The following is a 27,990-nucleotide window of genomic DNA, read 5'->3' on the forward strand; positions in this document are numbered from 1 at the left end:
GCCTATTCTTCATTGGTGGCTAAAGTACATAGTCTATTTTTTTAAAAATAAAACGATAGTAGGCAGGTTTTTAAGAACTGATTTTAATTAATTCCACACGTCAATAACAGCTGTTAGAATACGATCAATTTAAATTTTACAATTTCATCCTCAACAGGCATCAAATGAGTCCCCAAATATGAGCGTTTGGAACAGGACATAAGAATCCACACCTTAACCAGTTCTCCCAGTCCTTGGTGACTTCAGCTTCAAGGTACTGTTGCCTTCAAATGCTTCTCAATGTCAGTTCGCCTATAGGAACAACTGGAGGCAATTCAAGGCTTATTAAAATATTATTTAAATTTTATTGTCTTTTAATATGAACATATATAAAAAAACACAACAAACAAAACATTTACATCATGGATTGTAAGCCTCTGCCCATGCTACCTTATGCATTATTATAAGAAGAGATGCCACTACAAATAGACCAGACCCTCAGCTCTCTTCAGCTCCCAACCTGCACACTGGCTCAGATCCACAGAAGCAACTTGCACCACCTCTGATCTTTAATCATATGGCAGAGAGAAGTTTAGATTTGTTGGAAAAATTACCTTCTATACCTAGCAACAAATGAAGCATGTTGTTTTTAATATGTATAGCTGTTACTTACAAACTGCCTGGTTTAAGACAGATATTAGAGTTCTTTACAATATTTTGCTTCAAAGCGCCTTATGCAGAGTATCCTTTCTAGGACAGACTGATGTTTTACAGGCAAAGTGCCATCAATCAATTTTGTGTGTCATTACATCGATTTTGTAAGCTATGTCAAAGTGTCAAAAGGAGGAGAAAAATGAAAGACCAGATGTGAATTGACCTACTTAATCATCAACCTTACCAGAGGATGCATTTGCAACAGTGAGGCCCTGGATCAATGTGTAAATGTCATTTCTCTGTATATTTGAGCAAGGCGAAAGAAAACCAGATTCTGGGCTGATCAAACCACAACAAAGGGATGATGAGAGAGAAAAACATGCAGAACTCATCTGAGACACTACTCTTCCCTCCAAGTGTGTTACAGCGGAGCAGGACTGCTGCATTTTTAGTTTCACATTTTCTGATACTCATGTATGAGAACTGGTCACACTGGAATCACTGATTAATACTCGATATGTGATGGCTTTAAAATAAGTAAGCCATAAAATGGGATGAAGTGCCACAAGAAAGTGCAAACAGCTCTAGCAAGACAGCAACACCTTTGTGCATCTTCAGGCAAATGCTGATGACCTTCCTGCAGAAAAACCTTAATGCCTGCACATGTGGCCCAAGCATCCATTACATACCGACAATACTAGTGCAGATGCAGAGGAATATTAGTTGCAAGCCTACAGCATGTAGCAATTAAAGTCCAATTCTATTCCAGCAAATAGATATGACCTTATCTACACTGAAAGGAGGCTCAAGGTGATCATTGGTTAAAGGAGCTCCACTTGTTCCAGACAGGACAATCTGTAATTCAATCAATGACTTTAAGCTTGGCGGGATTGCACCTATTGACACTTCATTAAGTTTCGTCGTGTCAGACATGTTGAACCCACTGCAACAAAATACGCTGAATGCTGCTTTAACCCAGGCTGGGTTCTTTCAGTGAAAAAGAAAAGAAGTGTTTTATCAACAGCACAGCCACAAGCCCGGACCAATTATACTTCAACAACCAAACCAAAGCAGAGGCGTTCTGCTTTCTGCTACTAATAGGTGCAGTCTGTACAAGACTACAGCCAAATAATATGTTGATTTATTACAAACAACTGTTAGGAGAACGTGAAGCAATTAAATGTATGATACATTTGGAGAAGGGTGCTGAAATGTGTGTGTCTGTGTGGGGGAGGAACAAATGACAGCTTATCTGAATCCTGTTTCAAAACTGTCCTTTACATCAGATTTTTTTTCTGCGTCTATATCCATTTTCCCAACAGGAAAAACATCTAAAGAAATCAGAAATAAAACACTTCTCAGACTGAGGCCTGATCTGTGGGCCAGCTGGCTACTCTTAAACAACTGGCTCCAATCTGCACCACTTAACAAAAAAGGCACCAAAATACCATAACCATTTCCTGTCAGTGAATTCTTAAAATACACCTGCTTTGGCACAGCTGCCGTAGAGTAACCTTGAAGAACTTGTGAACCTGTGTCCATATGCTATGCTGATATATCAACCGTAATAAATCCTGTTACAGCGAGATAACTGCAGTAATGTTACTGACTGGCACAGACACCTACAGTCAGCTTGGTTATCCACAAACTAACCCAGCCTCAAAGATGTTGCTGCAGAGGAAACAGAGCTGCGGAGACGATGGAATCTAAAACAAACAAAACAAAAACGAAGGAAAACAAAATCTCCAGTGTAAAATTGGCTTCAGAAAGACTCTTCTGCTTCTGTCCTCCATTTCTTTCGAAGCTACACTTCGGTCAGTCTGCTAAGCTTTTATGACTGAGGTAGGTTCTCTTATCTAAGGACAAAATAAAAATGGAAAGCATCACACTTTGAGGCCAGTATTGTGTTTTGCCTTTTCATAATTAAAAGGATAAATTCCTGAAAATAAACCTTTCAAGCTTTGAATTCATTCTCTAAACGAAGAAATAACACAACAGGAGAGGTTTCAATTTGCATCACATTCCAGATACTTGTTTTATCCTCCCCCAAAATTATTCATGCTCTTTTACATTAGTTTATTTCCCAAAGACTACTGAGGAGCCTCCATTTTCAATTTGCCTGTTCATCACAAATGTGAGAAAATTCTGAGACGCAAACATTGAACGCCCATGACTAAAAGAGCCTGTAATTCCAAGTCAAATACAAAGAGGTGAGATGGTAGAGAGGGGAACTGTCTGGAGAAGGAGGAGCAAGGGGGCATGGTGCTGGGGTACTTGCTCCATTCACTGTCCTTAGTAGAGGCAGGACAGTACAGATATTCACTGCAGGGTGATGGTTGGCCAAAAAGAGTTAAGAGTTGCTTCCAGTGGTGTACAGTACAAAGAGGAATCTTAATCACTTTAGATTGAAGATCCATTAACAGTGCATGTTTGAGTGTGTGTTTGTTTTGTTTGGATGTAAACCAGAGCTGCTAAAAGGCTCTGATGTCTGGGCATAAGGGAGGGTTGTTGCATCTAGTGGATTACCGTGTCCCTGTCCTCAAGTTATTAGCCCCCTGCCTCTCTGTTTGTGTGTGTCAGTCTATGAGGGGACAGAGCTCTCGGGTCAGTAGGCAGTAACCAAGTCCTTATCATAGTTGTATCGGCCCCTCTTTGGGGCAGGACTGTCAGTGCTGTCCTCAGTGTCCTCACTGTCTCCTCCTGCCCCACCCCCTTCTTCCTCAGAAGAAGAGTCAAGAGTCAGATCTACCACTACACCTCCTCCCGGTGCCACAACAGGTCCTCCTGTGACTCCTGCCATCCCCACAGAACTGCTTCCAGATTTGCCTGTCAGACTGGTGCTGCTGTGGGCCGGTGAATGACCATTTGCCTCAGGAATGCCTGTAAACAGAAATGCCATTTTGTTTTAAACAAAAACTCTTAACTAAACTAATTCACAAATTCAGAAGTAAATGTTACAACGTCTGACACCTACATATATCAACGATAGGGTACTCTGGTGTGTTGCTGCGTTCTCGTTCCCTGTCCCTCTCCTTGTCATCTTTGATGGGTCGCCAGGAGCCGTCGGTTAAGTACTCAATCTCCTCAATGTCCTCACTTGTCTGCTTCAAAATCTCAGATAACAGCCTGAAATACACATGGCTTGTTTGAGTTGCCTGAATAAACACACTTCATACTCTCATATTAACAGAGGACTGAATATACTGAATTTTTTAGTCAGTTCTCTTTTGATAATCTGCAGATCATATGTCTTGCCACATCTGTAAATTACTTTGCAAACACTTAACACATTTCCATAATCCGAAGCATTTTCATTTAAAAGCAAGATGTTATTCACTTCTCCATAAATCAAGTAGTTCTGTTGAATCTAGTATTTACACTGCTGAACATGAACCCTAACAAGAACAGTTAAAAAAGGGACTTTCACACAAGATTAATTTTAAGGAATGCAAATACACCTCAAAGCCAAACTGCAATACAATACTTTGTCTTTATGAAATTAAGGGAGTGGCGTTGAGAATTGCTTAGAATTTGCAAGAAATCACCAGGACCCCCAACAACTGTCCAACTTTAATTACTTCCAAGATGGCTTCAACATTAATTGTTGCAAGTGTAAAATTTTCCAAATTTCCTACAAAATGGCTGTTCTGTAGGCATGTGAAAAAGTGACAGCATGCTTTGAAAAAGTGATGCTTCTGTCTCCTACCCATCAATAGTGAGCAGCTCAAAGGGAGCAGGCTTGTCACAGACAGGGCATGTCCATGTGGGCTTCTTCTCATTCATCTGCAGGAAGAAGACTGCGTCGAAACACTGAAGATGGGCACAAGTTAAAACTCGACATGGCACGCCAAGCCGCATCTTTACCAACTAGGAAATGGGAGAGCACAAAGCACGTCAAGGATATTAAACTTCACTGTAGGACTAAACTATATGAGGCTTGCCACATCTACAAATACTCACTGGACAGATGAGAGAAACCCTAAGGCCTGTGGTTGCAATTTCACTTTCAGGGTCAAAACGTAGTTTGTCTTGAACTGCAGATAAACAGATTCATATATTATTACATATTAATTTAACTATCAGGCGATATGGTGCTGCTTGTGTCATGTTTGTCAGCTAAGGGAAGTAAAGTCACAGTTACAAAGAAATCTAGGTAAGCCAAGAGTACACTTACTGCGTTCACGACAGCGTTCTGCACTCTCAACAGAACAGATTTTGAGTTGGTTGAAGAGATCGGCTGCAGTGAAGACCCTCACTAAATAAACTGCAACCGAGTACCGCTGAAAGCACACAGATTCACAGGTTGTGAGCATGTATATCAAAATGGCTGTCAGTCTACAAGAGAGCATATACACCGATTGAACTTCAAAGTCACTTAAAAAAAAAAGAAAAATACAAAGGTCTATTATTGTCCATGGATTCAACATTCTCAACTATGTTAAATGAAAAATGTATTGTCTGGAGCCTTCCTAATATACATGTACATAAATCTACATAAATCAGTACAGATTTATGTACAGATTTATTCCTATGTCAGAATAGATCAACTGCAATGACATTCCCTTCTCTCCACAAGCATAATAAATGCTAAAGTGAAATGTACACATTTTATTTTTACTATTTGTATAAAATTGTGATGCTGTCCATATATTATCAATGTACACACTTAACCAGCTTTACAGACATTAAAGGTTCAATGTTATATTTTTTTAGTGGCAGAAACTGAATGTAGTATTCCTAAATATGTTGTCGTTAGTGTGCAATCACTGGATAATACCAACCATTGCATTTTCTTAATCTTAAAATGAGCCTTTAAATTTACATAGGGAGAGTTTCCCTGTTCAGAGGCAGTTATGCTGCGCACCATGTTTCTCCAGTAGCTCAGAATGGACAAACCAAACAGGCTCTAGATAATTGCGTTTTGTTTTAAAGGTGACGGCCACCGTACCCTCCCTTACACTTGGCAATGAGGGGGTGAGGTGTGAGGGCAATCTCAACACTAGACACCACTAAATCTTTCACATCTCTCACACTGCACCACAGTATTTTCATTAGTCCTCTTGCAGCTACAAGACCAGCACTGTGGAGTGAATGGTATAGAAACCAGCTGAAATAATTTAGCACTTGACCTTTGGGAACCTACTTTAGAAGTTACCATGTACAACTGAGTGGGACCCATGAAACACTCAAAACATATACATGACCCAGCTTGTCATAGTGCTCCTCTTGTCCTTTCATGAGGAGAAGGCATCAGGGCTGCTCTACCTGCCCTGCTGGGACCATGTCTGAGATATGCCAGAATATAAGACTCAGACTCTGACCTTGCCAAAGTTTCCCCAGGTGACGGTGACTCTGTTGGGGACACTGGAGAGGTGCAACCAGGGGGTGATGTTTACAGGACGACAAGGACGACGGGGTTCAACACCAGGCTTATTAGAGGGGTAATAACCCTGTCAGCAGAGACATTTACAAAAGTTAAAGTACTTTGAGAAAATATATATTTATTTATTTTTTTTAAATCAAGCAGTGATGTGGTGAAATGAGATAGACTAAATAAATGCTTAAATTTTACAGTTGCTATTTAAACCGTGGGCTCAAATCTTCCCAAGGGGAAAGACTAAAAATTGTTTGTGTGTAAATGACTAAAATGAAAATGCACATGGATGTCAGATTAGTAGAAACGCAACATGGCCATGCAAGACCAGAGACATTATCAACAACAAACTTCTGAACGCAGTTTTCCTTGCTCTATACCAATATCCACAGTTAGCTTACTGCCACTCATTATGGTGATATTTTGGCCATGACCAGTCAGTAGCTCTGCCACTGACAGTCAAACCAGTGACTCACTTACTGTAGTTATAAACAGATGGCTTACAGTCACTGACAAAGCCTTTGACATGAACATCCCGGCTTTATTTGTGATTGTTTTATGAAGGTGTGGTTTATTTCAGAGAAGTGATTCAACTCACCGGCACATGACAGTAAGACTGGTTGACTTTGACAGCAATGTTGGGAGGATACTGGTCCTCCTGGGCACCAATGGAGTCTGTGTAACAGATTCTGCAACAGAAAGTGATCAGAGAGAGCCAATCAGCATGACTGGATCTGTATCTGTCCAGGTGATGGGTATTTTAGACCCTAACTGCTCATATAAAAGAATGAGATCTATTTTCAAAGAGGATTAAGTGTGAAACTCAATTGCTAGTTATGAAACTTTTTGGCAAAACCAACACATTCCAGACAACAGGTCCGTGAAATATTAAGTTTCAATGACAATTGAGAAGAACTTACCTAAGAACCACCTGAATTGATGCAATTCCTGGACGAAGCTCGCTAAAAAAGTTTACAAGGTAAAACAAATGTGTTATGCATTTGTAAATGAAGCTCGTCTACACAAGAGCAGATGGGGGAGGAAATTTAGAATTTTCTTACCTTGCATTTCTGATCTGCTCTGCTTGGCTCGGTGTTAACTCAAATATGCACTGACTGTCCTGCAGTTTCTCATTGTTCTGGGCAACTGTAAACACACATAAACAAATTTCATAACTAAAACAGATATACGGTGGAATAACTTAGAATGTAACATCTACCCAAACCTGACTGCTTAAACACAAGGACAAAGCAGCATCAAAAGTGTCCACTCACTTAGCTCTGTTGGTGGCAACAGTGTCTCCAAAGTTTGGTAGAAGGGCAGTGGCACCAGCTTAACCTCTGCTGCAGGTGTGGGGATCGGTTTGGAAATGCCATTGAGGTAGTCTGTGCCCTGAGAGGTGGCAGTGGGGGAGGAGCTGAGGTGTGAGTAGGCAACTGGGACGTTCTCTGGACGCCGTGCTGCAAGCCAGCCAGATGTTTTAGGAAAGCGTGACTCGTAGAGCTGCCTGACGTTCTTCAGAAGCTCTGGGCTGTATTCAGTCTGCACCAGCCTCAGTGCACGCCCCACCAGGTCCTGCTTCAGCCCGCTTTTGCTGCGACCCATGGAGGCCAACAGCGTCTGCAGGTCTGAGACCCGGAAACTTTTGACCATGTTCTAGAGGAAGGAAAAGACAAAATATGACAGCTGCTGTTCAGTCACACTGGTAGTCATGATTTCTTGAATAACTGGGTGCATATAATATCCTAGGTTGCTTTTTTGTTTTTGACTTCTTTTCTCTATCCTAACACTACCAGTAGTAGTAGTACTGCCTAGTGTGTAGTAGTACACACCACTGAGGGAAGGACCCTATAACTACAGACTTTAAAGGCCTTTTTTCTGTTCACATTCACACCACCAGTAGGAACATTGAAGTAACTTAAGCTGATGGCTGCTTGTGAAAATTTTTACATTTCGCTTTGATTTATTAAGATCTCTGAATTTTCTCTGTTTGGCAACAGTCCATTGTGTTGACAATGTGAATTCTGTTGTTTACACTGCTAAAATTAACGTTTACAAATGGTGCATTGGCTTAAGTTAGTGTCTGATAAATAGTGCAAACATATGTCATTCATCGTTCCTATTGAACTGACAAATAGTCTAAGGTCGGAGCTAAAAAAGTACCCTCATACAGGGTTCTAAGACCTATTATAGTTCTCAGTTCCTGCAGTGTGGGCATAAAAAAAGGGAACGTCTTCCAAAGGTTCCAGGAAATATGAAAATGTTCCTCCAGTCCAAAAGTGCCTGTTGAAGTTGTATGAAGTCACTGAGCACTTCATTAGGTACAGCTGTACAAGTGAATGCAATCCAATACAACAACCAACTGAATATAAAACAATCCTATAATATAACTATGATCTCAATAATAAATATAAATTAATTCATGTCAAATTTCACAAAAAACATATGCATCATAAAGTCAAATGTTATTATAGCATTCTTTAAAATCAGTACTGGTGTATTGAATAATAAATGGCTCAATGTTGATTAATAAAGTACATGTTAATGGTTTTGAAATTCTGACTTATATCTGAATTTGCCAAACACTTCTCAATTTAAAATATTTGTTGCTCTTCTAAGTTATTTTTTCTAAGGCACAGTTAAATTTAAAGTCTGGACACAGTTTCTTATTTAATTCACTGCGAACGTGTCTCCAGACTCCTACCTGGTAGTGTATTTAGTTGGATTCCCATTGTATCAGTCACTGTCTACCTTGTGTGCCAAGCTGCAAAATACACTGCATTGCATTTCACGATCTGTTTCCAGTGAAAATAAGAGTTAATAAATGTACTCATGCTTCAAAAATGAAACAAATAATTTAATTCCTTTGGAGAGTTCTTGCCAATGCAGACTTACAAAATGTGCCTATGACTGGTCCTGCACACGTATTTACAAATAACTTTTATGCAACTTTTAACATGGCATAGCAGTGACTCAAACAGTTTGACTCCTGCTAAAACTGACTTCTGTAGTTGGAATCTATAACAGCACTTCAAATGACAACATGACAAACGCCATGGTTATGAACTCCACAGACAGCAACAACTACCTACAACTAAGCCCATCAGTATAGTATAAGTCTGAAAAGCAAAGATGAACATCTTTGACTGTGTTTAGTGTGAGGATTTACAGCAATAGTTCCAACATATAATTCCAGTCTTCAAGGGGCAGGAACAATGTACTTTGTAGGATGTTTATGTGTATATTCAAATTTGTTCACAGTCCCATTTGTTAAAATACACCACAAATGTATAACTTCACGTCTTACAATATGCAATTTGTCCCGTTGAATGATGGGCAGTATATGTATCAACCAATCCTAGAGGATTTACTGATAAATGTCATTTGTTGATAAAGGAAAGCATGGTCAAAACAAAGAAATGCTAAGTTTAGTGTTAGGTCAACTATTAGGTTATCTCAGGACAGGCCGCACAAGAGAAAAATACAGTATACATGATTATGTTTTATTGACGCGAAGAGTACACGGCAATGAATGAAATGTTGTTGTTAACGTTACAGTGAAACCTGAGCGGCTTTGGCTTTGTCTAACGCTGTTGAGTCGGACATCAGGGGTACAAACGCTTTGTGTCTAGATTAAATCTGCACAATAACGCCGCTGTCCACCGGGTTCATGGTGAACGAGCTGTAAAGTCAGTAAGGTTGCTGCTTCCACAACCTCACCTAAACATCACCAATGCAGCCTGCGCTGTCGGTGGCTAGCTTCTCTAAAGACTGAGCTGTCGGTGTTCAATCATGGCAACTAGAGATTTTGACAGGTGCAAAGCTCCATACACTAGCCGGCTATAGTTATATACACGGACATTATTGTGAGTCAAACTGTCAATCAGTTACACATCAGGGAGCAGAATAGCACTACACTCCGAAATGTTTCCATGTTCTCATCATTCATTTTCAGTGTCTTCCTTCTGATCCGGCGTGATGCTAGCTGAACCAACGCACTTCCATAGTTAACACTATGCTAGCTACGTTAGCAGCACAGGCTAGTTCGCTTCGTCATGAATGTCAGACGCCACATTTGTAAGAATATAAACTCTTAACGATTTACATACTGAGCTCCCATCTCCCCGACGACCAGGCTGAGTTTAACGCCACACTCCTGTACCCGACACCCATCAAAGCAAAGCTACCCTAGCTCTACTTACCATCGCCTCCACCAGCTCGGCCGCCATCTTCGTTCAGCAGTACCGCGAGAGTCAGAGACGACTGCTAGTCTTTCACCAATGAAACGCGGATCCTGCTTTGATGGACGGGTAGTCTGAACCAATCAGATTGAGAGGTTGACCAGCACGCGAAGCACTGCATACAAAATAGGCGGGAGCACCGTGTTTTAAAGTTACAGTACAACTTTTTAAAACCACTAAGAGACAGGTCTCACTTCCAAAATAGGCCTCAGTGTCCACTAATGACACAACATGTCAAAGTATTTAGTTATCCGTGATGTTTCAGCTTTATAGTATTGAGTTATTTTAAAAGTGTGTCTTAAAACCCGTTTAAATTTAACGTAGATATAAAGCCTGGGGTGTCAAGTGGATCCGGTCGCATGGTCTACTCAAGTCCCATCCGAGCAAAATATTCCGTTTCATGTTTTGCGGCCGACCCTGAGATGTGGCGTTAATGCTTTGTCTAGTGTATGTTCATAATTGAATTAAACCGAGTAACTAAATACATTACACGTCAAATACAGACCTGAATACATAACCTGAATAACACAAACACCTTGTTTTGTTACGGCTTATGTAAATATTGAAGTAAGTATGCACTGGATCATTTACAGTCTGTGGTGATCCATTCCTGGTTTTCCAAAAGCTCTTCATATGTGGCAAAGAATAGTCTAATGGAAACTAAAATCTGTGGAAGGAACTGCAGTCTCACGGTGTGTTATGTTTCTGGTTTTATTCCGTGAAACATCAATAAAACAACGCTGGATATTCTGAAGGACAGCTGGCTTTGCCACCTTGCTGCTTGATGGAATAGGTTATCTGATAATAATTTTCAAATGAAATATATAGGACGTATAGGATTAAGTTATTTTTATACACTTATCTAAATTTTCTTCACAAATAAAGACTCAAATTCCAAATATGTTCTTAACTACTTCATACAATTCTATTATTAGGTCATGTGATTTATAGAGCAAGTCTATATATAAATTTATATAGAGTAGCTAATCACAACATAAAAGCTTGTTAATGTGGGAGAGGTGGTATAGTGCTCTGTGCTGTGCATATGTTTCATGTTTCATTATTTAAACAGAAGAGGGCAATATGGTCCATGATTTGGCCTGACTCAGTTCTCACCCTCTGTAAAACTGACAGAACAAAGCACATCTATAGATTCTGTACCATTGCTATTATTTGGACTAATGTGATGACAGCAGTGACAATTCTGTGGATTGATAATTATACACATTGCAAGTTGTTAATTTTCTATAACTTTAAAGGTAACAAGTACATGGCTAGAAACCCATGCACACATACACTGCAAGAGCTAGACTTTTATTTGTATTATGACCCAGAGATTTTAATGATATAAAACATGAAAGAATGGATATTGACAATTATTTGTTTGATGTATGGATTTACATATTTTGTATACAACTACTACAACTACAACTATTACTGTGTACTGTAAGTGTGAAGCAGCTTCATTGAATTTAGAAAAAGCCACTATAGCATCTGTGTCCAACGTGAAATTGAAATCATTTGAATTGCCTGGAGAGGCAATAATATTATTTCCAACCTCTCCAATTATATCACAAATTGGTATAATTGATGTGAAATAGTAGGATTTCTGTTGCAACCTTCCCCACTATTGGGGTAACAATGAGGGGTAAATTGTAATAATAAGAGTGAAGAAATAAAGATTGAGACTACAGCACAAACTGGGTTTATTGTAAATGCATATCAACATTTCAACAGTGTTGCTGTGTATTCCAAAAATACATTCTAACCAACTCCTATTTGCATTTAACTACCTAATCTGCACTTGTCAGATGCTCAGTAGGCCAATCTCACATGGAGTAAGTCCAAAATACAAATCTGTTGCATCAGTCAAGTAAGCAGCCAACATATCCTCCTGCTGCACAGGGAAAACATTTAAACTGTTGTGACAGCCCACATGGGGCAGCTGTCGTTATCCTTGTTTTCCGAGGTTTTGTAATTTCTTGAAAAATCTGCCCAGTGTCACATGAGACAGTGTTTTTCCTTACCCTACCTCATCTGATGTAGATTTAAGTATGTGTACAGGCACACCCCGATAAGCTTTTCTCACCCACTGTCTTGGCACGTTGAAAAAATGAATAGGGTTGGTGGTAACATTTTAAAATAAAAATGTCTTACACTTATCCCCACCCCTGTTGGCCATTGTTTAGCCAGCAGTATCCTCATGATGGTTTGAAATTAGATGAGATGAAATACCTCATGTTTTACCTTAAAGACTAATCTCTAATACAAGTTGGATAATTTTATCTTTATCAGTATCACCACTAAACAAATTAAAGTCAATGGCAAAAAAATACTTTCTTACTGGTAAAAACAGTGTTTGTTCTTATTCAGACAACTCTGAAAGTCCACATGCAAAATCAGGAAGGAGATGGTGATACATGAAATTGATCACATGATTCTTAGGTCTTTCCTTCCAGGTGAAACTGATGCTGTTACAACCATCCCTTGGTAACAGCTACCCCTGGTCTCCATATATGACACAAATCTTAATCCTATTAAAGGTTAATTTTGAATACACCAGGATTCAAGTGGTTAAGTAAGGTTTTAAGCTACAATTGGTAAAACCTCATAAATAGTTTGATCGTTGGCTTTTATTCACAGAGTACAAGCTGTAATGGTTCAACTGACAGTTGTATGAAGTCAAACAAAAATTCACAAGCATCTCACAATTCAAAAGAATATTTGATAAGAGTTTAATATGTTAATAGTTACCTGTATGTTATAACTAACATAAATTGGTCTGCTGTATTTCAGCTTGAAGTCTAGAAAGAAAAAAAGTCAAAGTCATCTTTGAGTAAAACATCATCATAATTAATGCACACATTATGAAACTAAAGAAACAGCATTTCATTAAACAAGAGATAAACTCAATAGGGCAGTCCTAACATATTGCTAGGGAGCACCAGGCAAATAAGTACATGTAGGAAAATATTCATACATGATTATAAACACAATACACCACAATACAGTGTAATTGGATTCACAAATAGAAAAAAAATATTTACAGTGTCTAATAATGAAGAAATCTCTTTTATAATTACAGTTGGCAATAAAATTCATATTAGACTATTTTATAAGTGGTCATATTATGTTAGCAGTTCAAGTTATTCAATCAAATGCTAATCTGTTATTTTACCATATGATTGTGAATAGCTACAGAATACATTCATGTTTTTTTCAAAAAAGACTCAACTGAATGTATTTTCTCCCAAACACTGAACCTGACCCATTAATTACTGCTGTATGGTAACTAAAGTAGTTCTTCGGACAGCATCCCCATGGACAAAACAACTTTAACAGGATAACACTGGCATCTAAGAGGCCTTTGATTCTACAGCATCCATCCTCTGCACACCATGTCTTAGTAAATCTTGAGTGTTTAATCTCCCGTAATTACAAAGATTTGCTTAGGTTAATAAAAATAATCCGCCTAAATTGAGACCCCCTACTTGGACCTCCCCTGTGCCTTCTTTGCCCCTTTCTGTGAGGGATAAATTCACAGTCATATAAATAGAGTCACCTTCACAACCGTGAGGTACAACTCTTTGATTCGAGGGCCAATAGGCTGTTCAATACCGAGCAGGAGGGATTTGATTATCAGGTTTATCAGAGAGGCAAAAATGTTTAATTAAACTCTGTTGCTAAACGAAGTATCCGTATTTAGCCTGATAGACTGACGTCATTTCCACAGGTTGAGTGTCACTCGTGAGCGCGTCAAGGTTAACAACAGTTGAGAGGCTCATCTTTATCTGTGATCTTGTCAACAGTAAGACTTTGCCGACAGAAGTGAGGGGCATTGAGGCGTTCTCGTTTATGGTCTTATGAAGGTCTTCATTTTAAAAGAATATAGCCATGCTGTAAAACTCAGAAACACATTTCTGAGAAAACAATAGGAAGAAACGCTTTTCAGTCAGCCAGTTTGGAATATATAAATAAAACTTTTGTCATGAGTCTGAGATATCTTAATTCAGAAATGACAATGGAAGACAGACGCAGTCGCACCGGTGGGAGAGAAAGGCTCGGACTGAGCTTTACTATTGACTACCTTCTGTTCAATAAAGGAGTCAGAGGTTCTAAAGAAGACGCAACAGGAAGTCATGCGGCGGAGCAGCCAGTGAACAACATGCTAAATCATCAGAATCTTAAACCCGAAGAGGTGGGGATTCACTCTGAGATACAGGAGAAGCAGCTACAGAGGTCAGAGGTAGACACTGAGCAGAGGAAAGTTAAAGAAAAGGAGGGGGATGAAGAGCAACAAGAGGAGGGGCAGGAGGAAGTGACCACCGCTACATGCACCAGCAGCAGTCCAGAGAAGTCTGTGGAAAAACCCAACCAGTCATACATTGCACTCATCTCCAAGGCGATCCTGGCGTCCGAGCAGAAGAAACTGCTGCTATGTGACATCTACCAGTGGATCATGGACCACTACCCTTACTTCAAGAATCAGGTATCTTCAAGTCTGTGTTTATGTGCCCTTCTATTACATTACAGGCAAAAATCGACATGTTTGGCACGGACAGAAAGAAGATAATGTCTTATAGTGACAGAGGACTTCACGTCGGATGGTAGTGTGAATAAAAACTACAAGAGGAGCAACTGCTGTCTCGTCACAGCTACTGGTGAAACAATGATAAGACAACGAGACAGCTTTTCCGCCCAAGGGCTTTGTTGCGTTAAATTTACTTGATCAAAAATAATGTGACAGTCATTTTCCCAACTGAAGCGACCTACTTGGCACAGGTAATCTGTCTGAGTGGTTAGGCAATTAGGTGCTTGCAGGGACACTAGATGATCTTCTTGTTGGCGAATTCACAAATAAAGTAATCCTGTTGCTAGGTTGCAAACTGCCCCTGACTTTACCAGGTGCAACAACAGATTGGGCATAGCCTAGTGGATTAAAGTTGATCACTGGTTTGACGTGCTAAAAAGGTAACTCAGGGTGTTGTCTTACTGTGATCATATATGGTCTTGACACGTTAACGCATATCCTGCCAACAACTGCACAAGGTGACATCCTGAGGAGGATCAGTGATACTTAGCAGCTACCTATGGTAATTTCTAACTGGGGACACCCATTGTCTTAACTGTTGCTGGCTTAAAGGTTTTGTTTTGGGCCTAACCACATTTCTTTTCTTTTCTTGCACCAACAGGATAAAAACTGGAGGAACAGTGTGCGTCACAACTTGTCCCTCAATGATTGCTTCATCAAAGCAGGCCGCAGTGACAACGGTAAAGGCCATTTCTGGGCAATTCACCCATCAAACTATCAAGGTTTTTCTAATGGAGACTACCACTGCAGGAGGGCACGGCGGAGGGTACGCCGGGTGGCAGGACATCTCCCTCTTTCTTCTCTGAGCACTCCCTACTATCCTCCCCTCGCCCACCATCATAGAGCAACCTGTTGGTGCTGTCCTCCGGCCCCAACACTCCCGCTGTCCTGCTTGGTACCCAGACTCTACTGGCCATGGTCTGGTGTGCAGCCACAGGTGGGGCTCCACCCGGGTCTTAATGCTTCTGTACCTTGAGAGTGAATCATTTGTAATTTTGACATATTCTGTACTTAGAGAATACCTGTACTAACACTGGGCAAAAGAGACATTTTAGAGCCTTATTTGCTTATGATCCTGTTATTAGGTAATGTTAAGATTATATGAAATTGGGCATTAAATTATAATCAGCATTGTAAGTAAGGTCAAAGTGACTTTAGGAAACCCAGTTACTAAAAACTACTGCACTTCTCATATTCGTATTCTGAATGTTTTTAAAATAACAAAAACACATTTTGTGTTCTAATCGCATTAAATCATTTTGAATTTAACACTTTGTGATGTTTTTTTTATCACCTGTTTCAGCTGTGTTGCGTGAGCGTGAGTGTGTGTATGTGTATGTATCAGGGTGTGTGTGTGTCTGTGTGTGTGTGCAGATTTTGCTAAAAGTGAGCCCAATGCTAAAATACCACCCGGTGTTAGATGCTAATTAGTCAAAGCTGTCGGGATGCAAAATCTTCTGCCTAAGAGACTAAAACTGGGCTTTCCAAAGCCGACTCTCAAGGATGTGAGGCCAGATAATCTGAGCAATCCCAAATAGTTTCAAGAAATAGGAAGCTTATCACACAATGTAATCCGTAGTCGCTGCTGCAGAAAGAGGGTGTCCATGGGAGGTCAGGGATGAAGGAAGCAGAGAAAAGGGAAGGAGGCAAGAGAGGGGTGGAGGGGAGGGGACACTGATTGACTGGAGACAGGTGGGGGGGCTTTTTTAGAGGCTGAATATACTCCAGTGTGTCCTGATAAACCAGTCAGAGTAGAAATGTACAGTAACTGAAATAATGAAATATATTTAGATTCATGTTGAATGCAATGTTACTATCAGAAGCAATAAAGTATGGATAGAATGAGTATATTATTATATAAGTATTTGATATTAATGCAAAATTTTCTAAAGCTCATTTTCACAAGACATACCACAAAGAAAACCTTAAAATAATGACTGAAACACTCTCCAAAGCAGAAACTGTTCAGATGAGATTGCTCCAAAATACTGTCATAAGAATCAAATGAATTTTTATGTCTGGCTCTCACATCAATAGTGAAATTCCTCTCTGACATGCAAAGGTTGGCATTTACATTCCCAGTGCACCAGCCTAAGAGGATTAGGTCATACATTGACTTTTCTGAAGTTTGTTTTGCCACAGCTCATGTGCTTTGCTTCTTATTTGCAAAAAATTGAATATCTGAATAAGGCAATATTTGACACGACATTAGATTCTGAATAACCAAACAATATGTCAGAGGGATAAAGCTTATAAGAGAGTGACAACATAGTCGTTATTCACAAATTCTTTTCTAGTGATACTCATTAGAACTGTGACAAATCCATCTCATTAATTTTTGTTCACCAAATCTTCCTATTCAATGTTAGAAGCTAATTAGAGACCTAATTTACTTAATTCCCATGAATTGCTCTCTGTATCAAATCCTCTTCAATTCACCAGCTTTAGAGCTTTAATTTGGTTGCATATGTTTGCTGTGCACACAGAGGCATACAAATATAACCACGTGGTAGAGCCTAAAATTCACACAGATAGAACTTCTAAACCTCGTACACAGCTCACACACTGTGGATACACAGTGCAAAAAAGTTGGAAGAATGGTATTTGTGCAATTCCGTATAAATGTATTAGCAAAATGTAAATAGAAAACATTTTTCTTAAGTTGTTTCTTTGACACATGCAAACTGTTAAACTACTATTAATAATAGTTCATTCTTCAACATACTAGCATGCTAAAAAAACGACACAAAATTATATTTCCAGGAGAATGGGATTAAGGTCATGTGCTGTGTGTGTCCGTGTGTTCTTATGTGCATATGTGCATGTCATTTTCTTAATCTAATGAGATGGGTGGAGGGGGGCAGGGGGCCGTAGATTAAGGCACAAAGATTTGTTCCTGATTAGCAGAGAGTGAGGTAAGAAGATCAGACCTGCTGAGATGGCGATGAAACATTATGGCCACGTTTTAATACAGTACATTTAGAGCAGCATTCCAAAGCTGATTCCCTTTAGCTTACATGTATCTCATTGATTTGACTACAGAGTCAACATACAAGAGTTCACACAAAATAGGATGAAGCCTCAACCTATATGTGTAAATTGATCAAAGAGATACAAAGGTAGATAGGGGATTTTACCATTACTTCAATACTGGCTGTTTTGTTTGTTTTTTTTTGTTTTTTTTTTGTAGCTTCTGTTGTGTGTGATATTTTTCATTAACAGCACTGTGGAAATAACTTCAATTACTGGCCTATCTAATGAGATTAACTGAATACCTTGTAGTCATCTATAACAACTGCTTTGCCATCATGACTCTTAATATTTAATTATAAAACAGTCACTCACTGCCTCTTGTTATTGCTACAGTGGTTACACTTAGATAAATTACACTAATGACCTCAGATAAGGGGCCTTTGCTATTGACCATAAAATGAAGTTAAAGTGATACTATGCAACTTTTGAGATAACATATTCCTACTGCTGCAAATAAAAAGTTCTATTAATTACCAATAACACACTCCTGGGTTTTAGCACTACAGCTTTACTTTGTGTGGTTTAAGCAGTAGCTCAAAGTGGCTAATGGTAGCTAATTAGATAATAATGCAGTGTGACACTAGTGACAGTTAAAGACTCTATCTGCCCTTCTCATGGGTAAACATTTCAATTGTCGGATCACAAGAATAACAGAAATCTAACCCATCATTTGTTGATATTTGTATTGTTTCCTGGTTCTCTTTAAAATATTATGCAACTTCCACTTATAGCTGCTGTGAAGTAAAAAAAAATCATAATCATGCTTTAGACTTTAATTTATAGCTTCTCCAAAACAATCTACCTGAATGCTGGAGGAAATAATGATCACATTATAAATAACAATCACATTTAAATGTCAGATTTAACGTATTTGGGCTAAAGAATTTGTTTGCACGTCTTCAGCTAAACTATAAATCCAACAAACCACATGTAATTAACTGATGTGGTTTTTGGCTGACAGCTAAATTTAACTTCAGACCAGTTCTAAAATATCCAATTATAATACATCACCATTAAATAGCTACTGCTAGTTTTTTAAATAATATTCAGGTTATATACACTACCCAGCCAAACTCAGCATGGATCAGTGTTTGATTTGTGGTTTATGGTTTAGCTGATCTTATTTTTCTTATTCCAGTTCAGTTTTAGAATTTTTCTTTTGGTTTGATGGAGGCCTACCCTCCAAACTTTAAGAAGAGTAAGACAAACAATATATAAACACATCTTAGTGCAGCGTGAATATACAGTAGAATTTTAAAAAACAAACTTGATAAGGGAATTCAAATAGATTTCTTCTAAATAACAGATAACATTGTGATATTTAGAGCTGAACATTGTGGCTCCTGTTTCACTTTACGCACCTAATTATTTGCTTTTTTTTTGTCCTCAGAAATGTAGAAATGTCGTCTTGCTGCGAATGCAGCTTAATGTATGAATAACTCAATAGGCCCAAAGCCTGGAGGACTCCAAATTGCAAGTCTATTAGAAAGCATGATTGCATAGAAGTAAGTAGTATTTAAGGCTTAGGAAGCGCCACATTTGAACCAAAACCAGCTGCTATTTTCTGGTTGTGTCCCACCATGAACAATAGCCTGGCGTTGCCTCTGCTTCAAAGGCTCCATAATAGTCAATCGATCAGAATGCGAGGCACTATTCTGCAGATTACTGTTAACAATAATTTGCCTCCCAGTGCACCGTTACCATCTTTGAAGCAATGTTTTATTGCGCTTTTTTTTATCTGCATCTGTCATCCCCGAGGTCCACTGTTTGATCTCTCCCCACCAGTGTCTGCGTCCCCGGGGTCGCCTTGACCTGTTGATTGGCAGCTGCGATCAGACATATGGTGGGACGAGGCATCGACCGGCGCTCCCCGGAGACAAAAGCAGACTAGTGGGGCTTTTCCCCCGCTTTCACCGCGCTGAGCAGCCGAGCATCGGAGCCGGGCAGGAGGTCTGATCCGACCACTAGATGACGCAACTTGCAAACGAATATTTCCAGCACTGTTCCCACCGTTTAACGTGAGTGGATGTTCCAGTTAGGTTTTTCTTCAACTCATTCAGTTATTTGTTGGTAAAGCTACAAATGTTTGCCACATTGGGAATTTGAAACTTTAGTCTACTCTTCTTTCACTTATTCATGAACATAAAGAATTTTCCTTCTTCCCTTGGAGTCCACGTTGAAATTTTGACCTCTATAATGGACCAAAATGGGAGGAGGGCTGTGCAGCCATCATATCAGATAAAATATGACCTCCTCTGTAGCAAAACAAATAATTAATGTGGATGCCAAGTGTGTTTGTTGGACATTCATGCCAGGCTTCCTTGGATTATGCCCAGTTGCTACTGTCTAAACCAAATGGGGGGAGATTGAGTCCCAGTGTAAAAGCCCACAGATGAGCAGAGCATCACAAACCTAGTGCTGTGTATATGTGCATACAGCATACAGAATGCAAAACACCCCCATCTCTCCTTCTATCGTCTGCAGAGTGTTGCTATGGTGATGCATCCCTGGTCAGGATCTTTCAGTGAGCCCAAGTGACCCTGGTCAGTGACCTCTGACATTTAGGCCATGGCCAGGGTCAAAAGGTCAGAGATGGCCAGAGGGCAACAAGAGCACTTCCACGATTGGCACTCTGACATGCTTGCTGCCCCCTTCATCTGCAGCACCCACCCTCCCAGTTTGCACCTTTTATTTGTATTTGTTACTGAGTAAGGACCATCAGCTGCAGGAGCTTCGACCCACTGTTTCATACTGAACTTTTGCAGGTTGTCTGGTCTGTGCTCACGGCAAAGCTCAATATTGTAAAATCTGCATTCAGTGCTGCTGCAAGGTGTAGGTTCCTCCATTTTAGTTTTGTGTAAATTGTAATAATAAAACGCAGTCTCCAGCAGAATAACATCCTGTATCATGACAGTTATGATAGCAGTAATAATCATCAATATTCCCATGGCCCCTGCAATCTACTGTATGTGAAGATATTTATAGTTCCTCATTTGATGTGTGTGTGCACATGTTTGTTCATGGCTGTGGGTGGGGTGTAGGCCAATGCACCACACCATAGTTCTTCTTGTGGGGAATAATTACGAATCGTGGGTACTAAAAGTCATGTGACCTTAGGTTTCTGCTCCCAAATAATTTATCCCCCTGGCTGATAGCTTGTCAATATCAATTTATTAATTTAACAGTTCTGGACTGATAAAAGGTAGTGTGCACAGTTAGCTTGCTGAAGCGGGGAATAAGGATGAATTTTACAGTGCAATGTTGTGAGGGGAAGGAAAGAGTGAGAGACAAAGCGAGAGGGAGAGAAATGGCTCAGGAATGATCAATGGCAGCACAGGAGAGAGATGCATATTCGCTGTGCAAAAATGGGCCACCATCGCTCATATTCCAAAGTTATTGAATGAAAGTTATGAAAATTAATATACTTATTATCACCATATTAAAAATTAAGATTGAAGACAGCGCATTCATTGTATTGATATTCAAATGTCTCCAATATATTGATCAACACAACCCAGTTTTTGCCCTAACCTCTTTGGGGGAGCCTGTGGTACATTCCATGTGGAAAAAACATGTTTAGCAAGAACAGCATCTGATGATTTAAATTAGGAACATCAAGAAAATCCCTTTCTGTCAGTTCACAACCTGAGAACCCTCAGAGGTGTTATATAAGATAATTGTTTCCTGGAAGATGCATACTGCAAAACAAAGATACATCAGAAAAACTCATAAAGGACACCTCTTATATGTGACCCCTCTTGACCTCCCAGAACTTCCTTTGCATCCTGATTTTTCAAAAAGGCCAATGAATATACATCTAGCAAAGAGCAGAACACATATATCATTCACTCTCCACCACAAAACAGTCAAGCTACATCCTAACCTATTCCCAGGGCCATTACATAATATCCCTGAAGGAGACTAAAAGGTATTTTAACAAGACCCACTGCTCTATGACCTTTGACCTCCTTTCAGTTGACCCTGAGCTCCTGACCCCACTTACACTAGCCAGTGACAGTGGTAGAAACAGATCCTGTACACTTCTTGGCGTAAGGGGACAAAGAGATTCATTTACAAATTGATGCATATGAGAATTCAGCATTTTCTGTCAAGGCCTGACAGGCTGCTTTAATTTTTCAATCTATCATTCTCCCTGTAAAATTTCCCTTTTATCCATCCATAATTGTCAGGAGAAGGACTCAAACACACACTATTACCATTTACTTCTTGTTATGTATATCAGCACATTATATAATCCCTTCTTCTCTGCAGGGTCTGAGGCTTCATTTGGACAATCGCTGTAGTGGCTTCTCCTCGGGTCTTTAGAGAGCTGTGGCGTGGAGAGTGTCAATAGAAGTGGTGTGTGTGAGTGTGAGAGATGATAGACTGAGGTTAAGAGGTGTCAACACAGAAAGAGAGAAGGCTCGAGGACTCTTCACCGAAGCCAGCATGACACTCTGACACTCTTCTCAACCTCTCCTCTCATTAACCACTTTAAAGACGCCACTGAGACACATACGCTTGACACAGAAATATATGTGCACATGCAGACACACATACAACACACGCTATGAAGCATGGTCTCTTTCCTCAAAGTCGCATGATCCTGTGTGAGGCTACATTTCATCTGTGCGTGTCTGTGTGTCAGCCACACATCAGCTCTGAGGTGTGAAAACCTGAAGATGTGTTGTTAACAGGCAGAGATACTCTCTGAAAGGTTCTGGCAGTCAGGAATGGATTTGTTACACCTCTGATGTGCTGTATATGTTCAGCCAAGTGTAAGATACAACAGTGCCATCCCACAGGGCTTTGCACCTGTCAGGTGGTGCAGTGCAACATACAAACGGCAGAACACACACTGACACACGTTGTCACTCACATGCACACACACTAAAACAAAAATTTCAGTCAGGCTTTCTTTCTATGGAACCATCAACATGACCACAGTGTATTTTGTTCCTTCTTTACTGCTGCAGTATATAATCCCCATTTATTCAAAGGCATGCTCAGCAGTCATTTTCTTTGTCATTTTATCGTTTCTTTTCATATACTGTAAAACAATTTACATCCTAGAAGCTAACAACGTAAAGACCCATCAGTCAGTTCTTTCTGCAGCTGTTCAGGAAAGGACCTTCTTTTTGGCTTCCTGACCCAGATGAATATTTGGGTTCGGGTCTGCTACAGTTTATTTTATTATTTAGGCCTGACTTTAGTAAGGTGACTGTTGTTGAGTTTTGTTGGCTTTGTTTGACTTTATAAGGAGAGTTTGGTTGGTTTATGAAAGTGTCTACTCCAATTTAAAAGCTACTCTCCCTTCTGGTATCCAGCCATGTGAGGCAGCTCTAGTTATACATTTTCAGGTTCTGAGATAGAGAGCGAGTTTTATTTGTGGCGCTCACAACAGTGGAGATTTACATTTAGAAAATTCAAAAGCAACAAGTTTTTGTCTTGAACAATTCTTTTCAAACCCACAACGTAATTGCATTTACAAACACAAGCCCTTCAGCCAAATCCTCTCTCTCTCTACTGTAAATTAGGGTTGAGGGTCTTGTTGGACAACAGTTTGACATGTGGATAAGGGGAGCAGCTGATTGTACCTCAAAACCCACAGTTAACTGCTAAAACGTTTGTAGTTTTTAAAAGAGGCCCTTTGAACTTTAGAGAGACTCAAACCAAAGGCAGCTTTCTCATACCAGGTGTTTAATCCATGTCAAAGCCAGTGTACCTGCTATTCTGAACCATATTTCTTTAGTCGGCAGTAGCTCTGAAAGAATACATCCTTTAAATTGGAGTAAATCAAAACAAAACTACATGTATATAATTTTTTTCCAGTTTTTCATTTTAAGATCTTTACAGCTACTGTATGTTTTAACTGGCCTATTGAGGCTGTGTGTGTGTTTCCTGTGTAAACTAAAGGTATAGTTAGTTGACTTTGGCTTTGGCTCAATTTTGGTTTGGTTTACTAAAACCAGTTTGGTTGCGTTTACTTTTAAGGGAAAGTTTAATCTGATTTGTGGTGTGTCCCAGTAGTCATTCTATTATAGCAACAGAAAATTGCAATACTTGAAATTGTAGACATCAACAAATTATTGGCAGCGCTTATATGGTTTTCTTGTACATGTGTATGTAACAAACACAGGTCATTTTATTTGACAGTGGGTTCAGATTTTCTTTTTTGTGCTATGTAGTGTTCAACATCAAACTAAGCAGCTGAAGTGATTCTGATGCAATGGCCTCCCCTCTACATTAGGATTTAGCATAAAGCAAATGGCTGATCTCATATGCCCAGACAAAATTGTACAGAAATAAAGATATAACACACACACACTGTCTGGGCTATAGATTACAGAATGTGAAAACACTGCACAAGTCAATACCTAAATGAAGAAAGATGCTGATGTGAACACGGATATATGACTCATATCTGTAACAGTTGACATGTAGGTAGGTAGTTGCATGAATCTTAATAATAAGATATGCGAAGAAAGTAGGTTAAATGGTATTACCAAGATATGTCAGCGTAATGACATGTGAGTATTTAAAACAAATAGTTACAGTGAAAGCGCTGGATATGAAACCTGGACCAACCGGTGCCAAATCACTGCTTCTCCCACTCATCCCCTCCCTTCCATCTCACAACCTGTGAGGCAGAGAATAGGGAGATACGAAGAGGTGGGGATAGAGCGAGATAAGCTTTGGTGAATATAGAGACAGGGGAAAAAGGTAAGGGTCATAGCACACCTCTCGGCCTTCTCTCTGCAGTGTTGTTTTATTAGCCCTGTCAGATTGTAATTTGCCCAACGGTAAACATACAGAACAGGCTTAATTAAGAATTTTTGAACGGGGATACGGTCAAGTCCGGAAACATTAGAGAGATGCAACCGGGTGTCGTAAAGATTGATTGAGACAGAGGATGGAAGGACATGGTTAGAAACAGACGGTGGAGGAAGGGGGGCCGGAGTGGTGTGTATGTTACAACGGAGGGGTATTCTTGTGTTGCTCAGGACAGTAGGGTGAGATAAGTTTAGAAAGCTAGAGACAAATGATTTTTAATGCATTAACAACCTGGCTGTGCGAGGCAATAACAAGGACAAGATCAGCGTTAAAATGTTTGACATCCTGCTTCGAGATCAATGCAACCCGGACAGGGCACACAGACCTAGGCCACATTTTCACCTCTACTACCACAACTGATAACACACAACGCACTAACAAAACATGTACACACACTAACCTTAACAGGGCACAGAGCATGTGGGTGGGTGCATGAGTTAACAGCCTTCAAACCTTAGGGCGATGTGCAGAAAATAAAAGACAATACCTATATCCATAACAATATCCGCAGGTAAAAGCATCTTTAAATCAAAACTGAGAGTGGGAGCATCTGGAGTCGATTGTTGAGAGCTGTGTGGACTACGTAAAAGGCCAGCAAACTAAAAGAGTAATGAGCCTATCCATATGTCCCTGTGGACCTTAAGTTTGCATTCAATACATTATTTACAGCTGAATTTTTACTGAGGTATAGGTTCCTCTCAGGGGTGTTTATAGACTAGTGCTCTAACTGCTTACCATTGCCTGCAGTTTAGTTGAGCAACCTTCAGAAGTAATGCTTCCAGCTTGTTTCCCCATGTTCCCAGGCCTGTATATGTGTGTGTAACATGTATAAATAGTGCTCCTGGATGTTCTTGTGAGTGAAGATCATTTGGAAGATAGAAACACAACCTGTACTTTGTTTTTTGCTAAACGTATACTTATAATTCATTAAAAGTTATTTTGTCCACAAGATGAAAAATGACACCAAAGATAAGCTGGTCCCTGATTACTGTGGGATCAAAGACGTGGAAACATGGTCAAATGTTTTCTTCCGAGTATTCCTTGGTTCACAGTGATACTGCAGTATTAAAATGATTTGAACAGTATTTGTTAAATGACGCAAACTCAGTATTGAGTGAAGAATGAGCCTCATGCCATCAGGTAAACTCCTCTTACCCCCTGTATTCAGGGTGCTGCTGAACACGTGGAAATAATATTAAAAGGATGATTCAGGGATTAGCCACTTCAACATTTATGGTCATCTACAAATTTGAATAGCTAGGGTTTCTGGATTTACATAGTAAACCCCCCCTTTTACCCACTATATATACCATATATGCACAGAAATGGACACAGTACTAGCAGTGCCCATCTGTGCGCTGCAGACTCCTGTCCCTGCCCACCCTGCCCTCCAGCGGTTTACTCACATTTCAGGAATTGGATATGACTCACTTTAAAAAGTAGATGTAAAAACAAACCAGATATTGAGGAAAAAAATCTGAACTCAGGGCCTGCATTGTAAAATTGATAATATTTGCAGCTTGTATTGTAAGAGGTGCAAGATTTGGGTATGTCTGTGTACTCCTTTTCCAACACAATCTGCTAGATATGAAGTTTTTTAATAAGCCCCTCTCCTCCTCCTCCAGACAGAATGCACACAAGCTACTGTAGCGTGAGAAGTCCCTGCTCCCTTTGTCTTTGTAGTTCAGCAGCTCCCGTCCAAAATACTGTAACTTCTGGGAAACAGGGAGGTCTCAGTTCTCTGCTCAGCGAACACAACAAGCAGATAATCTCCTTCCATCTCTTTATGATGCTCTCTCTCCCTCTGTTTTTGTTTCTCTCCTTTCAAATAGACTATTTGTCATCTCTGAAATAGAGCATTTTAAAAATTCAACCTGGAGCCAACCCCCACCCTAACTCCCCTCTATTCTCACTCTCAATTCCCCAGGCTCTGGCCAGCTACGATCAATAGCCTATTGATCAACTCTCTCCATTCCCATTACACACCAGTGCCAAAAGAGCCAACCATTTTCCCTGAAAAGCTGATCTGGAACATATTTGCGATGGTAAGGTTTCTCTAATTTCAGTGGCTTATTATTAAATGCATACAGTGTGTGAGGGCTTTGGTGCTCTGTGTTGTTGACTGGTGAGACAGGACCTCAGTAAATGTGGTTACCTTTTAATTGAAAGGTCTTGCACTGTGGTAAAGCAAAGTGTAGCTCTCCACTTAAGTAAAACAGGAAAGGTGAGAGCATTACCACATATGTAGAAAGCAATTCTTTTTCCAGTTGTTTCTACTTCATTTCTCTTCCCCGCCCTCTGTCTTTCTCCTCTCCCACTCTCTCCATAGACAATGCTATGGGCAAAATCAATACTGGAAAGAAAAAAGAAGGCATATTTTTAGTCTGTTATTATATGAACTGGATGAGGAAAACAGTGTTTGTGGGAAAGACAGAAATGCCAAGGTGCTGATAAGAGAAAGATTGGGTGGGAGAGATACAAAAGGAGTGAAAGAGTGAGAATGATGGTGGGCTGTGTAAAGGAGAGTCTAATGGAGATGGATCAAACGAAGGTGGAGATAAGATGGGGTAACTGTGAGAAAATGGCTGATGTCTTGACTAGAGATATAGCTCTGTGTAGCCAGAAGGAGAATCACAGAAAAACAAAACGTACTGGTGTGGTTTTTGAGGATGTTTAGAATATAAAATCAAGATCCCATTAATGCTATCCAAACTCTCATCCTAATGTTTTGTCATCTCGCATTTTATTTGTGGTGTTTTATCGATATTTGTCAGCTTGTCACGCTTGAAAATGAACACTTCCTTACTAAGTGTTTGCTTGTAGAAGTAAAGATAATATGACACTTCATGCAAAGCAACACAGCGATGCTATTAATACCCTCTTATGCAGCTTTGCTCCACCTCGGTGCATGTTTGTGCTCTTTGTGGATAGCTGCATACTCTAACCACACCACAGCCCTCACTTTCACTGCTGCCAAAACCTCGCTGATGGACTCCCTCTCCCTAACCTCTTTTCGGGCTCATCTTTGCACCGCTGTCAATCAACCTCCAGCCCTCCTCCTATTGGCTAGAGATGCTCTGTGGATCAAATGGCGGGGCCGTCCAATTGGCCACAGAGCTCAGGGGGAAGGAAGGAATTGATTTATCTGTGGTATTAGGGGATCAATTAATCCCCATTGTGTGTGCCAGCACAGATAGTCTGATGTGTCTTATTTGGTATGGCTTGTTTCTGCTCGGCCAAGATAAGAGTCTCTCCCATCACTTCCCTTATGAGCAACAAATCAA

The 27,990-nt window shown here is 39.9% G+C and overlaps 2 protein-coding genes across 3 annotated transcripts; one reads left to right on the forward strand and one right to left on the reverse strand.

Moving 5' to 3' along the window:
* Positions 1-63: 63 nt before the first annotated feature.
* Positions 64-10,255, reverse strand: pias4a (protein inhibitor of activated STAT, 4a). 2 transcript variants are annotated; one of them, XM_026305189.1, is made up of 11 exons: positions 10,210-10,255; positions 7,282-7,663; positions 7,069-7,153; positions 6,928-6,969; positions 6,606-6,696; positions 5,955-6,083; positions 4,808-4,913; positions 4,594-4,667; positions 4,340-4,500; positions 3,608-3,759; positions 64-3,513 (listed from the first exon to the last, which is right to left on the reverse strand). In XM_026305189.1, exons 1-11 carry the CDS (start codon positions 10,234-10,236, stop codon positions 3,239-3,241), a joined length of 1,524 nt encoding a protein of 507 aa, XP_026160974.1. In that variant the 5' UTR covers positions 10,237-10,255; the 3' UTR covers positions 64-3,238. The 2 variants fall into 2 exon arrangements, with proteins under 2 accessions (XP_026160974.1, XP_026160975.1); XM_026305190.1 differs by lacking the exon at positions 10,210-10,255 and adding an exon at positions 8,712-8,814.
* Positions 10,256-14,236: 3,981 nt separating this feature from the next.
* foxq2 (forkhead box Q2) lies at positions 14,237-15,815 on the forward strand. The gene is made up of 2 exons (XM_026305494.1): positions 14,237-14,737; positions 15,441-15,815. The coding sequence occupies exons 1-2, from the start codon at positions 14,237-14,239 to the stop codon at positions 15,813-15,815; spliced, it is 876 nt and encodes a 291-aa protein (XP_026161279.1).
* The last annotated feature ends 12,175 nt before the right edge of the window (positions 15,816-27,990 follow it).

This window comes from Mastacembelus armatus, chromosome 4, assembly GCF_900324485.2.
Source record: "Mastacembelus armatus chromosome 4, fMasArm1.2, whole genome shotgun sequence".
Classification (NCBI taxonomy): domain Eukaryota; kingdom Metazoa; phylum Chordata; class Actinopteri; order Synbranchiformes; family Mastacembelidae; genus Mastacembelus; species Mastacembelus armatus.

What these genes read in the sequence shown, in the direction of transcription:
- foxq2 (XM_026305494.1), top strand. Translation starts at nt 14,237, where the DNA reads ATGAGTCTGAGATATCTTAATTCAGAAATGACAATGGAAGACAGACGC. An exon ending in ACCCTTACTTCAAGAATCAG is followed by an intron (nt 14,738 to 15,440) that starts GTATCTTCAAGT and finishes TTGCACCAACAG; the next exon opens with GATAAAAACTGGAGGAACAG.
- pias4a (XM_026305189.1), bottom strand. Translation starts at nt 10,236, where the DNA reads ATGGCGGCCGAGCTGGTGGAGGCGATG. An exon ending in GAGCAGATCAGAAATGCAAG is followed by an intron (nt 6,970 to 7,068) that starts GTAAGAAAATTC and finishes AAACTTTTTTAG; the next exon opens with CGAGCTTCGTCCAGGAATTG. An exon ending in CCTGGGGAAACTTTGGCAAG is followed by an intron (nt 4,914 to 5,954) that starts GTCAGAGTCTGA and finishes GTGTGCTTTCAG; the next exon opens with CGGTACTCGGTTGCAGTTTA.